This window comes from Furipterus horrens, unplaced genomic scaffold (genome assembly GCF_987537825.1).
Source record: "Furipterus horrens unplaced genomic scaffold, mFurHor1.1.pri manual_scaffold_8, whole genome shotgun sequence".
In the NCBI taxonomy this organism is placed as follows: domain Eukaryota; kingdom Metazoa; phylum Chordata; class Mammalia; order Chiroptera; family Furipteridae; genus Furipterus; species Furipterus horrens.
Genome location: NW_028327178.1, coordinates 31,130,590 through 31,146,935, shown reverse-complemented (window position 1 = coordinate 31,146,935; position 16,346 = coordinate 31,130,590). Strand labels below are relative to the sequence as shown.

At 31.5% G+C, this 16,346-nt stretch overlaps 1 protein-coding gene across 2 annotated transcripts in view; it reads right to left on the bottom strand.

Moving 5' to 3' along the window:
- TRAPPC8 (trafficking protein particle complex subunit 8) overlaps positions 1-16,346 on the bottom strand; it is a 73,472-nt gene that overhangs the window by 25,188 nt on the left and 31,938 nt on the right. For both annotated transcript variants that reach the window (XM_090285675.1, XM_090285676.1), the window contains exons 12-19: positions 14,154-14,285; positions 10,486-10,710; positions 9,305-9,413; positions 7,278-7,472; positions 6,731-6,861; positions 4,280-4,354; positions 3,721-3,847; positions 1,464-1,618 (exon numbers count right to left, since the gene is read on the bottom strand). In XM_090285675.1, coding sequence (XP_090141801.1) covers positions 1,464-1,618; positions 3,721-3,847; positions 4,280-4,354; positions 6,731-6,861; positions 7,278-7,472; positions 9,305-9,413; positions 10,486-10,710; positions 14,154-14,285 — 1,149 coding nt within the window. The remainder of the gene's footprint in view (positions 1-1,463; positions 1,619-3,720; positions 3,848-4,279; positions 4,355-6,730; positions 6,862-7,277; positions 7,473-9,304; positions 9,414-10,485; positions 10,711-14,153; positions 14,286-16,346) is intronic.

The following is a 16,346-nucleotide window of genomic DNA, read 5'->3' as shown; positions in this document are numbered from 1 at the left end:
CTCCCACTCTGAAGAAAAGTGCAAATTACTACAACCTTGCTACAAAATTAACATTTTGTAGTATATTGCAAAATTTTAAATTTATATATCCTATGACTCAGCAATTCCATTTCTAAAGTTTTACCTAAACTAGAACATGGACAAAATATATACATGTTTACTGAAAAACTGTCAGTAATGATGAAAACTAGAACCACACCCATCAATAGATAAATGGTTAAAATATATTAGTGTAACTAAGAAAGGAGTAGCATATGTAGCTTTGTATAACAACTTTCTACTAAATGGGAACAAATTATTTTGTGAAAGATAAAATGAAAGTCACAGGATCAAATGTGCAGTATGATTCTATTTATAATCACTAAAACTATATGTAGCCCTGGCTGGTGTGGCTCAGTGGACTGAGTGCTGGCTTGTGAACCAGAGGGTTGCCGGTTCGATTCCCAGTCAGGGCACATGCCTGGGTACCCAGGTTGGGGCGTGAGAGGCAACCACACATGGATGTTTCTCTCCCTCTCTTTCTCCCTACCTTCCCTGCTCTCTAAAAATAAATAAAATCTTTAAAAAAATAAAATAAAACTATATGTAAGTATACAATAAAGTCTGAAAAGAGAAACAATACTTCAGTATAACTGGCACTTTTTCAAAGTAAATGGCTAAGCTTATGACTTCCCTCATTAGGAAGACTTGAGGATACAGGAGGAAAGACCGCCCTCCAGTGTTCATTCATAACCCTGCCTTTGGTCTGCCTCTCAGGTAGACACCTGATCCAAAGTAGGCCAGAATTCTTTCCCAGAAACTTGAAATTTGTATTAAAAGTGGCACAAAAATTGGAAGTTGTAAGATTAAAATCATATCAAAAGCAATACTTTTAAAATGTTTACAAACATTTACTGCTACGTTCCCTGGAGCTGCTAAGTCCTTATTTTTCTTTGAGACTTATTATTTTATAATACTTTAGTTACAATGAGATATTCTAATATTCTTCAACTAAGTAATATATTTTCTCCTTTTGGCTTCTGCAAACTAGCATCAGTTGGTCTTCTGCAACTAAAAGACCTTGAACTCATATGGCATGACAGCAGGAAAGAGGTGGGATAAAAAGAGGGTGATTGCTTTTTGTTCATATACTTATCTCTATCACTTAAATTTTTTACAGCATTAATTCCCATATTATTTTTATATCTTACAAAAAAAAAAAAAAAAGCCACTGATTTTATTAACAACAAAAGTGTTCTTATTAAGAAGTATTTTCCCAATTTCCATTTATATGTTGAGGGTCATGTTTTCTAACCAGGCTATGATTTAATGCCAAGTTGCATGATTACCTTAGCTTTGTGAATTAAGAATTAATGCTAGCTTAATAATAATTTTACAGTACAATGTAATATCAATAACCTCAAAGTATCATCTGAACTGACAAATAAATTATTAAACCCATAAAAATTTTTTAAGCAAAATACCTCCAACAGTGGCATTTCCTCAGTGATTATGGGATCTAATCTTCGATCAGGACCGTATTTAATAGATGTTTTCTCTTCTTTTGTGTTGTTAAGTCGAGGACCTTGAATTTCTAAATCTTGTCTCCCTCGGACTGACATGCTCATGGAATGTTTACCTGAAATAAAAAACAATCAATGCCCTAACATAACTTGGTATGTTAACTGATATCAATTTATCTTGAATATATGAATACTCTAAGTTTCAGGTTATATCTAGAAAAATTATAGACCACTATTGATTAGCATCATTAATCAGAGAATTACACATATTTTATTTTCATGTTTAACCATACCTATTTTATGCGGCTTAATTTCTCCTTTTATTAGGATTTACTTACTTTTCAGAAAAGACTACCTATCACTAAATAGGAAGTTTTTTGAAACCTATAGTTAACCATTATGGCTAATAACCAAAAAGATCTGAGAGAACAGCTATGTTGGGACCAACAATTTCATTCAGGCTATAAAAAAGGATCTATTTTCAAAGGAAAAAAAACTCAAAATATTAGATCAACTTTTCACTTTTACTTATATTCCAATATAACATACTAATATATATAATTATATATACTAATATTTCTGGATAACAACTTTTCACTTTTACTCACATTCAAATATATGTATTAATAAACTAATATGTATACTGATAGTAAAATATACTAATATTTCTGGGTAACTACATCTTCTCAATAGATTGAACAAAGAAAATTAAAGTCATTTAATATGTGAGATTTTCCCCAAAAGCTTCCACACAGTTTGTGTAGGTGTGAAAAAAAATTGAGGGTCTACAACTATCTTTCCCTGCAGGACTACTCAAGAGCCTTTAATGTTCCGATGGTCACTGTGATATTCCCAGACCAGACTTATAATGTAACATTTCCCATACTTTGTATGATCTAGATCCCTATTAGCATTTTACATAATAATGAACTACACTAAATCATGAAAATTCTGCTTACAAGATAAAACTTATTTTAATAGTTCAGGGTTTGCTCCCACTAACATCCTAAAGTAACATATAAATTTTTATATTAATAAATATACTTGGTACCTTAAATAAAACAATTATCTATATTTTATTGACAACCATTACTTTGGTATTAGATTAAGATCCTAGGTATGTACAAGTGGCAAAGGAAAGGATTGCCAAAGGTACTTAACATCCAGTCAACTTACATAAAATAAGCAATAAATTAGCAAGATTACTTATAAATTAGCTTGTCTGCTGCTTGTCAACCAAAAATTACAAATATAGTACTAAAATGCAGAATACCATACTCAACTTCAGTGTAAACTTTTTGTTTTTAATTTTTGAAATCTTATGGATTCACTCCACTTCCTTTTGCTTTGTAAAAAAAGTTTTGTATCGAATTATCCTTGATATGCAAAAGAGTAGAAATATTGAACTGAAGGCCAAAAGGACCAATAAACTTCCCAAGAGTTCCCAAAAGACTTACCAAAATTAATAATCAGCTTTTATAAATGCTAAATTCAAGTCTGAAAAGACTATTAATTTAAAAAAAAAACTTATCTACTAAAATAAAGGGCTGGAAGTAAAGGATTTTATAGTAAATTGCCTGGCATCTTGTCAACTTAAACTCAAGTAACTAATATATAACAATTATCAGATAACATTAGATCTAGAAGGGTTCCCTGAATTTAAAGGAAAAAAAGTAAAATATGTTAAATATGTATCTTGTAGTTTTATTCCTATAACATTTATAAAACATATCATCTGAGGCACCAAAAATATCATCTTAATACTAAAATCCTATTCTCTTCAAAGGATAGATGACAGAATTTAAAGTGTTTAATATCTAATGATGTAAAAACACTGGTCTTTAATTTGTTCTATGTTTTATAAAAAAGACAGTACTCAAAATAGAGTATGTTAAGATGGTTTTTATATTGGCCCCAGAAAATCAATGGTTAGAATATACTTGATTAGTCTTTATTTACTGAGCTTGGATTAATAACAAAAGAAAAATGCATAGGGTAGAAACTAAAAATTACAAAAAAGATACAAGAATAAAGCTGTTTATTTTAAAGCAATGGCAGAGTTTAAAATAATCCAAATTATTCATTGTTCTATCTGACTGAATGTCTTTATTAAAGGTACCATGAACCTATTTTAAAAAACCTCATTTTCATTCATTTTATTCTATGGAGACTGAATTAAGTATTAGTTTTCTAATCTGTTAACAATGTTATAGCTTACCTGTGTGACATCCAGGAAGAGCACCAATGCCATCCATTGTTATGAAGCCCTGAACAGTGCCAAGATTATAAACAACTCCCAGAATATGCAGTTCCCCTATGTGATGGGGAAAGAGCTTTAGCCTTGCCTGTGGAGGAAATATTTAAGTCACTCTTTTTATCTGTTTTAATACCTTAAATAGTGCAATACTTAAAACTTTTAAATTATCAACTGATACCTCTTATTGGAAAGCATTTTCTACAAAAGAAAATCTCTAAATTCAACAGAGGCCTGGATCTTCATCAATACTTTTAATAAAAATCAAAATAATCTGGTCAATCAAGTATCATACTGACCCCAAGAAAAAAGCAAAAACTCTTCACCAGGCTTCTTAGGAAATGAACAAACCAAAGACCACTGAAAACCTACTTTTCCCACCAATTTTCTCCTGTGTAATTTCAGTAGTCTAATCTTCCAAATTTTAGTTTTTAAGTAAACAAAGACATAAAATAAACTGATTTTTTGTTTTCATCCTACTTTAGAAAGGCTTAAGACAGAAAAAAGAAAATCAAACAATTACCACTTTAGATTCTTCACTATTAATTAAGAATTCTGAAATAACTTCAGTTCCAATCATTTCAGGTTCACTTGTTACCTAAAAAACAAATTATTTTGTAAAATATGCATTCTAATGAATCTGATTCCTATGTATCAATACTTAAGAATAACAATAATTAGTTAGCATTTACTAGGTTCTTAGTATGTGCTACGCAAAATGCAGAGTTTTATTTTTATAACTTCTGTAAAGCCATGCAGTAGCAGACACCTGATTTTTTTTGCCATTTAATTCAGTCCAACTCAACTGAGAAGGATAAATCAGCCACCAAGAGGATAAAACCTCTAAGAGATAAAGTCAGCTGTTTATTATCAACAATGGCCAAAATGGCCATTTAATTTAATCTTGCAATAAAAGCAAATTTCTCCATCTATTACTTCAACTGGCCTCTTTTTCCAAATTGGTTAACTCTATGTAGGAAAAGTAATGCAGCCTAAGCAGGATATGTACAAGACTAGCAGCCCTGGCTGGGGTGGCTCAGGTGGCTGGAGCATCATCACGTAGCACAAAAGGTCTTGGGCTTGATTTCTGGTCAGGTACATGCCCAGGTTGCATGTCTGATCCCTAGTGGAGGCACGTACCCCGGCGGCAGCATATATGAGAAGGCAGCCGGTGGATGTTTTTCTCTTTCTTCCCCCCTATCTAAAAAACCAATGAAAAACGTCCTTAGCTGAGGATTAAAAAAAAAAGATTGGTGGTCAATAAGGGCTGTGGGGAGAGCAAAGAAGGACTATCTACTCCAAATCAATGATTTCTGTACTAGTCTCTAGTCATGTACCAAATGAGAATTAACTGGCTCACTCAAAGTAAACCTGATCCTCATGACCACTGTTTTACTTTTACCATGAAATGAGTTATTTGACAAAAGAAATAAAGATTGCATTTTCCTAAATTCCAGTTCAGCATCTTAGTACATAACTAGTAGAAATTCATGAAGAAATCCAGACCTTTAAATTTATAGGAAAAAGTATAACTTTAATATACACAATAAAAATTTTCATTTAACTTTAATGAGCTTCCTATAAAATCTAATTATTAAATAGACTAATATATTTAAAAAGGTAATAGATTTTTTTAAACTTTTGCAAGAGTAAAGGGTTCATAATATTCTAAGTTTTATTCCAGGTATACATAAAACATCAGAAAAATGACTGAGGTCGCTAAGATTCAAGTCAGAATAGAGCCTGGTGAATCTCAATCATTCAAACTATTCACAATCATTATAAATAATCACAAAATATCTTCAGTTAAACAGCAAGACTTTAAGTAAGGCAATCTTTAAAAAAATCAAAACGCTTCAAAAGAAAAGTTTAAAGAGTTTGAAGTTAGTACAACAGATGTCTTTCAAGTTCTCCCTTCATAAATAAACACAAAATGTTGGGCTATTTCTCAGTTCCAAAATAACTTTTACCACATTATTAAAGCACACAGCAAAATAGCATAAAGGAGTAAAATTTAAATAATAGATATTGATGAATAAACTAATAACTAGGTTAAAAATGTATTTGTTCAAACTATTTGTTAAAATCAGCTGGGTACCAAAAATTCTTTGTTCAAGTCATTCCTGCTTCAAAAATAACATCTTAAATATATAGTTTATTACAAACATGAGAAAAGAAAATAAACATACATGAAGGGTATAAACAGATAATTCACAAAAAAGATATACAAGAACTTCAACCTCACTACAAATCAGTAAGATAAAATAGTAAGATAGCATTTTTTAACCTATCAAATCAAGATTTTCTTTTTATAAATAAGAATACTTAATGTTGCACAGATGAGATACCCAACCCTATATTCTGCCAATGAGAATCTCATTGGTATAACTTGAGAAGCCAATCAAATATCAAAATATTTATTTCCTAAAATGTTCTAACTTCATGCCTAGGAATCTTTCCTACAGAAATAATCACAATAGAAAACTATGCACCCAAATTTTCACCACTGAATGATTATGACAGTAAACAAATGGAATCTTCCAACATAATTACCAATAGAGAGACCGAATATATTATAGATCATCCTTTTGATGGAACATTATACAAAAATGAAATATTAAGACATTTTAAAATCAAAATATATATAAATCAACAGAGAATTAAAAACACAATATATACAACATGAGAAAAACCCATATATGCTGGAAAAATACAAATGGAAATGATTGGATATACAGCAAAGTGTTAAAATGGTTATTTCTAAATACAAAAAAGACAAGTTTTATTTTTACACCTTATGTTCTTCTGTATTTTTAATTTTCAACAATAAGTATACAACATACTTTTTATAATGAGGGAAAAAGCATAAAAATGAGTAGTACAGCTCACTAAACAGAGAAATTGAAATGTTATTACAGCATCCATTAGGCTATCACTGAAACAGGCTTATTACAAATACCTTTTAATAACTTACTAGTTCTTTAACTTCTTCATTTTTCTTTCCATTGAAATCTTTAGGTTGAAACTTCCAGAGCAATGACAAATCAGTCAACAAAAGTGGAACTTTCAAAGGATTTCTAAAAGCCACTTCCACTGTTATTGGTTCTACAAAAGAAATGCCTAAATTAATAACTTTAATAAACCCCACACTTCATCTTACGCTTAAATTCTCTGAACACATCTTGCTTTCATAGCTCTGAATTTCTGCCTAAACTATCCTTTACCAACTTGTAAATGTCTATTAATTCAGAATTCAGTTTTAAAACTACCTCCTCAAAAAAAGAAACTCAATTTCTCCATACTAAAGAATGGCATACTCTTTTGTATTCCAACAGCACTTTGCATCTACCTGTATTAGAACCCCCATTGCTTTGTTTTATAAATGCAGCTCCCTAAATTTTGAGTTCCTAATTTATTTTTGCATCCCCAGCTCCCAGTGATTTGGGGAAAACAGAAAATTATCTTGAATGATTGGTGAGTAAAATAAACAAAAAGCACGTGTATAAATTCAGGTATATCACCTTCTACAACTGCAAGAGGAAATCTCGAGTTATCTGAATAACTGTTCAAACAGTATTGCGTGGGATGGAAACTGGATGGAATTACTCCTTTGTTAACCAAGGCCACAACTTGTTCCTCAAGTTCTCGCCACTGTTGAGAAGATTCACAGTCATATTCTTGATCAAGACTTACATGAGTAGCTGCTTGCTTTTCACCTAAAAAATGTGACAAAATTAAATACACATTAATACCTGTCCTCAAATGAAACATTTTAAATAAAAACCTTAAAAGTTATCCAAAGAAATATATATACACTCTTGTCTATTTCCAATTACCTGAGAGAAAAACGTCCTCTTATTAACCTCAGCCTAACTGGAATTCTGTTTATAATATTGATGCTCTTTTCCTTCTGACTCTGAAAGAATATATTTTCTCTAGTCTTCCACAAGCAACTTTATATGAAGTACTTCAAACATCCAAAAAAAAAAAAATGCATGGAGAATTATATAAGAAATAATTGAATATCAAAATTTAACAAAAGTCAACCTCTGTCATAAAATCCCAAATATTTTCTGTAAGATAAATGTCACAGAAGGAGTTGATGTCCTTCTCTGTGGAACCCTCCCCAATCCTTCATTTCCACAGGCACCACTTCTTTCAGGAGCTACTCCAAAGCTGAAGTACAGCATTCTCATCCACTTTTTTTTTAAACTTTACCACATATGAGTATATACATAAATACTGCATAGAATTGGTTTGTATGTTTGAAACATATAAATGAAATTATATTTGATCTATTATTCTGTAATTTTTTCACTTAACATTATGTTGTAGATATTATCCATATTGATATATGGAGAATTAGTTCATTCATGTCCTAAAGTATGAATCCATAATATGAATATACCAAAATTTGTTAACTCATATGCTGCTATTTATTTTTTGCTTTAAAAGACAATGCTGCTATAAGCATTCTGATACTTTTTAAAATATTAGTCAAGAAACATATTAAATATAAGACTGCTCTGAGTTACATTAACATGCATCAAGGATCTTAATATATTTATATTTTTAACCTAGTCCTGTTATTCTAAGGCTCAATCCTAAGGAAAAAACCTGTATTTTAAAGTCTTATAACAACAGAATATTGCAACTGTTCTCTACTTCTATGTAATTTGAAAACTTCCATAATAAAAAATTAAGAAAACATGTTTTATACACAAAGATTTCTCCTATAACATAATTTTATATATATAAAATGGGCATTTAAAAAAAGATGGAAACAGTCCAACTATGTAACAAGCAAATGTGAAAATAAAGTCTTCTGTATCCACTGAATGTTTTATCTTACAGCCATTAAAAAATGCTTATCAAACCCTGGCCAGGTGGCTCAGTTAGTTGGAGCATCATCCCGTACACCAAAAGGTGGTGGGTTCAATTCCCGGTCAAGGCACATACCTAGGTTACAGGTTCAATCCCAAGTTGGGACACACAGAGGAGGCACTCAATTGATGTTTCTCTCTCTCTCTCCCTTCCTCTATAAAAATCAATAAATATATCCTCAGGTGAGGATAAAAAAAATGCTTATCTAGATTATATATAATATGAGCCCTCTTTTTTTAAAAGAAAATTAAAATTAAGTTTATTCTTATAACTTGGGGTTTTTTTTACTTTATTTTTATTGTTAACATTGTTACAGATGTCCCCATTTCTCCCCCCTTTGCCCATCTCCCGTCAGCCATCACCATCCCTCTTCCCTATCGCCATCACCACAGTGTTCTCTGTGTCTATGGGTTATGCATATATGTATGAGCATTTTTTTATATTATATGAGAAAAACCATTATGTTATAGTTGTTTTGTTGTTAGTTTTTAGTTTAAGGCTAAGGAAAAACAAAGCAATAGTGGTTATCCTCAGGTGGCAGGAAGATATGGTATAGAAGTATTTATTTTTCAAATATTCTTTAACAATTACACATCATTTTTTAAATGGCGAAAGAAAAAAAACAGTCACTAGGTAACAAGACCAAAAAAAAACCTTTACTAACCATCTGCTGGTCGTCTGTCATGGCCAAAAAAAACCCGTGTTGCTGAACTGTTAATATACGGTAAAGGAAGCTGCGGTACGGGACCATCTGGTGAGAGCTGACTTACATTCTAGGAGAAATTAGAAAAAAAAAAAATCTGAATTTCTGAGAAAACTCCACTTTCTTTATATTTGCTTTCTCATTTTTTAATACACAAGGTATTACAAATATTTTAAGCAAAAACATTAAGATAAAAAATTATTAGTTTTACTAATACATCAGTCATAAAACTTTACAGCTGGGAACTTCAGAGATCATTTATTCTGGCCCAAGGAAGTCTTCCTAATTTACTCAGTTAACTCTCTTTGGATATTAAACTTCCAAACATTATTTTGGTATGCATTTTACTTCCTATGATTCATTATACCATCCTATCTACCAAAACTCTAATCCACATGATTTCAAATTAATAAAACATAAAGGACAATTATTTTCTATAAGACAGAAATATAATACAGGAGTGGGCAAAAGGAGATTTACAGCTGTTCATATGGAAAAATATATAATACAAGAAGAAACAGTAATACAAGAATTAATCATTTCACGTATCACAACTGCACCTCCTTTTCCTACCCCCGTATTCACTATTCATAGGACTTCAAGAAAAAATTACAACTTCCAATTTTTCCCACAAAACAATGCTTTACATTTCCTATCCTCCTGTTTCAGAAAGGTTTCTCCTTCCTTTAATTTTTCTGGGTTACACCATAATAATTTGTCTACTTCCCATGGATTCATGCCTCCTCATCTTTCATCAGGAAGAGAAAGGAATGTACTTTCCAAAGGATGGTAAGCGGATCCAATATATTATAAAATCAATTATGATTTTTGAAAACACTCAAAAACAATAATGAAGCAATCCAGAAAGCATCTAATTTCTTTAAGATTGCAAGAACAGCCACGATTCAAATATTTACTGGAATATTAAAATTCTCTTTTAAAGAACTGTAGAAGGGCAATATAATTCAGATCTATGACTAAAAATCCAAGCCTCGTACACTTTATTATGATAATTATAATACTCTAATAAAATAATTTTATTAGACTCCTGCTAGATAGTACTAAATAACCTTTTATTATTTTTGCTGAAAATAATGACTTAAATATAATTTTATTATCTATTCCTGAAAGTATGTATTCACCTTGTAAACATAAAGATATTCTCTGAGGAAGGCCCCTTGTTGAGCTGCAGATTGTTTACTTTCATTTATTAAAATATGCCTAAATGCAGACACAGCATTGTCCAGTTGCCTCAGAGTATAGGATTGGCGCCCAATAGTGAAGTTAATGTGATCCTCTGCAAGAGACCAGCCTTTTCCTTTGTAAACTTGCATGGCTTGACAATAGCAGCGTAAAGCATGTTTTTTCTGTATGAAAATAAACAAAACAAAGTATTACAATCCAAATTTCCCTCAAACTGAAAAAATACCTACACACACCTACACACACCAACACACACACACACAATCAAGTCACTAGTAACTGGTTCTTCCAAGACACACACACACAATCAAGTAACTAGCAACTGGTTCTTCCAAGACTGGAATAATAAGGAAAATGAAAATTAACATTTTGGAAAACCTCAACAATCATTACTAAAACCAAGAGGTTCTGAAGCAAGCAGCTGCTTTGTCCAAGGGCAAGAAGTCTAAAAGTCAGGAATAATAATGACTTCATGAAAAACCATCTGTGTTCCCAAAGCAGATGGAGTCATGGATTAGCCAGAGGCTTGGTTGTTAGCTTGTAAATGAGAACTATCTTATGAAGTCTCAATTCTGCTATGGCCATCTCTCTTTATACCAGTGCACTGGGCTAAATGAAAATAATCATGTGCGCTAAAACTGCATGTGTAAGTACATATATAAGTAAACACATACACACATTTTCAAACTACTGTTTTGTTTAGTATTCTTTTCTTTTGCCCAGTGCTGGCTGCATCCTGCCACAGCCATGAGCAGATATTTGGTGTTAATCACGTATCACTGCCACCTGCTGAACTCAGACAACTTCAATCCTAAAAATGGAATTTGGTACCAAGGAAGAGGTTGCTACCACTAAACCTTTTGCTTCAGAGTATATTCTTATACCCACTCCTCTCCCCAGGGTAGATTACAAACTTTGTACCATGTATAGCCAGAATTGTTTGTTTTTTTTAAGAAATGTTTTATTGATAAAGAGATAATGAAAGTAAATCAAAATCATCTACCACTTGATAGCATGCAGTAAGAAAAATATAGTATCACTTTTGTGATATTCCTATACAGATACCCAATTTGAATCTCATCATGAGGAAACATCAGAGAAACCTAAATTAAAGGACATTCTACAAAATAATTGGCCTGTAATCTTCAAAAGTGTCAATGACATAAAAGTTAAAGAATCCTTCTGCTATAATACAAAGCACACATATGGGACCACTGTCAAAACCTGAATAATGTCTGATAGTAGTACCATCTTAGGACTAAGGTCTTGACTTTGATTATTGTATTATGGCTATACGGGAGAAAAGTTCTTGTTTCTCAGAGACAGGAAATATGCCCTGAAGTACTTGTAATGGAGCACTAGGCAGACAATTCTCAAATGGCTCAGGTAAACAAAAGTATTTTAAATTCTTTAAATTTGAGCCTATTTCGAAATAATTTTTAAGTGACATTTCTTGGGGAAAAAACCCTAATCTCCTAAAAAACAAATAATGACTCTTGAAAACCAATACAGAGAAATAATCGAATGTGTATAAGTGTCAAGTTCAAGTGCATTTTTGAGGATTTCATGAAAAAGCATCTACAGAGATTTGAAAGGTAACAAAGATCTAGTCTGTCAAACACAAACACGTACACTCCCCCCAGCACTTTCCTAATACTTTTTTTACTGACTTTAATATGTTATAATGCCAGTTCTATTTTTAAATGCCTTTTACTTGTTCATATTCTTAATGAAAAAAAATTGAACTATAAAATATTTCTGGGGACAAGACAAGCAATTCAGCATGAACTCTCAATCAGAAAGGACTAAGAGAAATGGCATTACTATATAACCTCCTCTGCCATCCTCACTCATCCCTGTGAACGCACACACCTGTTTTGAAATGCAACATTACGAAAAGTTGGTACTTCTCAGAAACAACAGCCTCAGAATTGTGTGTGCTTTATGTGCCCTATCTTCCCAGTAAGATACTGTTCTTGACCAACTTCAGTAATAGATGTATTTGCTTTCCCTATAGATACGCATTTCTAGTCATACTTTCAGGTTCCTTCATACTGTTTGAGAAGAAGACTTCCTGGGATTGAGGTGTATAAAGAGTGGTCACAAAATAGCAAAACCAGCTACCTTAAAGTCATTTAACTTCATGAGATAACTACAATTAGAGAGGATCAGTAGGCTTGATAGCAAATGTATCTCAACCTACCACAAGTGTAAGATTTTTAACTTGCTGTGCATTTGCTACATACCCTATAATTTCAGAAGGTAAATATCAAAGCAGCTATTTCCAGTTCTAATGACATTATCATTCTCACAAATTAAACCATTCATAAAAAATGAGGAAAAAGAATGAGTTTTTTTTAAACAAGACACAAAAGACCATTCTTAATGGGGTATATAATTTTCCTATTAAGCAAAGGAAACCACCTGCTTAATATATCTTGTAAATTTTTTAACAGAACACTTTACACAAGACAAACAATGAGATAACATGTTTCAGATATATTTACACTTACTCTGGAAAAAGATCTGTTAAAAATGATACATTTCTTTTTCCACATTAGAGTTTGAGAATTTCTAACTTAAGGAGTGTATCAATTATTATAAAAATACATTTAATTTTATAAATATTTTTACAGTTTTGCATTTAAAATATAGCAAGTTCACATATTTTCTAACATGGCAGTTTCCAAAAAGAGGGTGAAACCCAATCTTCAAATGCTGGTTTTTAAAAATTATGGCATTTTTACATGAAATTTCAAGTAATTTTTGAACACCTTTATTTCTTTGTACCTTTAATATATAAAAATACTAGCATGTTTTGGTTAACACAGCCTTTGAAAAGTGTATGCCCTAAAAATTCATATCAACTATATTTACAAAAAAAAAAAAAAAAAACTCATACTCCCCTACTAGTTAAAAAGCTCCATTGCAGAGAAGACATGGTGGTTTGATGGGTGTATGCTCAGCTCCTAGTACAGTCCCTGAAAGACGATGACTGAATTCACACTTCTATCTATATTTACAGTAAACCACCATTCACTGCTGCTACCACTCTCTACCTCCAGCAGAGCTCCAAGAAAGCTCTCTAAATTAATAAAAGATCTCCAACCCACTGCTGCCAGAGACAAAGACAGAAGATTTCTACTCACTTAATATTTAGTAAATGCCATCATAAAGCAATCCCAGAGACAACAGACCAAAGCTGAAGTAGGGAGAGTTTAACCTCTACTAAGTAGTTAAAATTAGTTGAATGCATTCATTATTTCAGGACCTTCACATATATGATTTGGTTTAACCTCACAAAAACTGGAGCAAATTCCAAATTTTATAAATTAAAAGAAAAAAAATTAATGGGGGCTCAGAGAAGTAACCACAATCAAGTTGTGAGCAAATAATTAAGCTTTAAACCCAGATTTCTCTAAATCCAACTCTCATGCCCTTACCCACATAAAATATAACACACTAACCTTGAAACAAAATTTGTAACCATTTTTAGGATTAAGTCACAAAAATAACAAATGACATACGCTTATAAAATAAATAACAAATTATAACAAATAAAAATTAAAATAACAAGTTATTTTCTTTTTAAAGAAAATGTACTCACCTGCCCTGCTTTACTAAACCGATGGCCTGCCAATATCATATGAAACGCATATTTTCTAACCATGGGACTCCTCATGTTTATAAAGCAATGTGCTGCTTGTTCCAAAAGAAGTGCACTTCGAAGATCAGAATCCTATTGAATGTTTAAAAGAAAAGGTTAGTTTCATAAAATTAAAAGTAAAAATATAATTGGTGAAAAACATTTACTCTCTTAAAATAATATATTACATATTCAATTTTTAACTTAAGAGTATCTGAGGGCAGAGATCAAGAGGTAATCCAATCTTGATGATTCTTCCAACAACCACGGTTTGAAAAAAATATATACCTTCAAAAAAAACTCTATCATGAAATATATATATATATATATATATTTATATATATATATGTGTGTGTGTGTGTGTATATATACATATATATATATTTTGCTTTTCATAAAGCCAAATGTCTGGTCATGATATACACCATGTAAAAAGTCTGAAGAAATGCAATCCCTTTTCAAATGGCAAAAAACTGTATAAACTGATAATACAGGTATATTGATTAAAGATAAACCAGAACACAAAACAGAGAACACACACAAAAAAAAGATTCACACTAATCTAATTTCTTCTGGAAATTCATCTGTGACATCCAATAGTGTATTTCCATTCATCCAAAAGAAAAAGGAAAGATAAAACAGAATGTGTGTAAATTATAAACTAATTTAATCTATCATTTTATCCTATATAAAGATTTACTGTATTTGAAAGGAGTTTTCATTTTCTGCTTTAATTCAAGCAAGCCAAACTGGCTATTTCATTAAAAAGTTCAGAAGGCTTCCCCTCCAAAGATTATCATCTGCTATTACTATATTACTAAATGGTACAATTTGAATTATTTCTACCTCAGCTGATTCTGACAACAGTGTCTACAAAAAAATACATACTGCATTTACATCCTCACCCATAAGGACAACCTTTTAACTGAAAGAGCCATCATTACTTTAAAAATAACTGAGAAAGTATCGAAGGTTGCTGATCAAGTATCAACAACATTTTCACCAAAACTTTCTCTAGGTTTTCAGCTATTCTCAAACTGAACTTACCATGCCCTTCCATGTGTTCTGCTGCCATTATTTTCCCCAGGGAAAGTTGAAAACAGAAAACATTGACTTTAAATTAAATAATTTCAACAGATTATAGTTACATCAAAAAGTGTTCATAGATCATTATTATAACTATCTCTGTAGCAATCCTAAAATTAATATTAGAGTTGGAACAGATCTAAGGAAACACTCTAGAAAGCATTCCGTATAAATGGTAGATATTATCTATTTCAAACCCCTCATGACGACAACTAAATAATCAGATAATTTTCCTGGTAACTAAGATCCAAAGTTTATAAGAGGGAAAATTGGGAATATACAATCAACAAACAGTTCTATAATAATTCATCAAATTTACTCGGGGGAGCTAGGGAGTTTACATCTTTATTTTTAATTTTTTTTCTTTAAAAAAGTATTTTTACTAAGATTTTATTTATTTATTTTTAGAGGTAGGGGAAGGGAAAGAGGAAGAGAGAAAGAGAAACATCGATGCACAAGAGAAACATCAATTGGTTGCCTCTCACGTGCCCCTCAACCTAGGACCTGGCCTACAACAAAGGAATGTGCCCTGTTTGGGAATTGAATCAGCAACCTTTTGGTTTGCAGGATGATGCCCAACCCTCTGAGCCACACCAGTCAGGGCAACATCTTTATTTTTTCAGGAAAATATTTTCTTTTTAAAAAGTTAAAACACTTCTTTTCTTAAAGACTATATGTTTGAAGAAAAAAAAAGTGAACATCTTTCTTTCCCATCCCACGGCTCATCCAATTTGCCAGCTTAGGGTATGTATGTGTGTGTATGTGAGTGTGTGTGTATATGATATATATATAAAATCTCATATATGCTACACATATATACATTTCATATGTGTAGTTTATGTATATATTATCGTATGAGTGCTTATGTTAAGTCTTTTTTAAAAACACACATTTTTTAATGCATAAATGGTATTATGCAGAAGTATCCTTTACTCTTGTTTTTTAAACTCTGGATCATGGACGCCTTTCCAAAACACCTACATCTCTCATTTCTTTTAAAGCCACATTGCATTCCATTATATAAATGTACCAAAATTTTTACTCTCCAATTGATTAATATTCAAACTT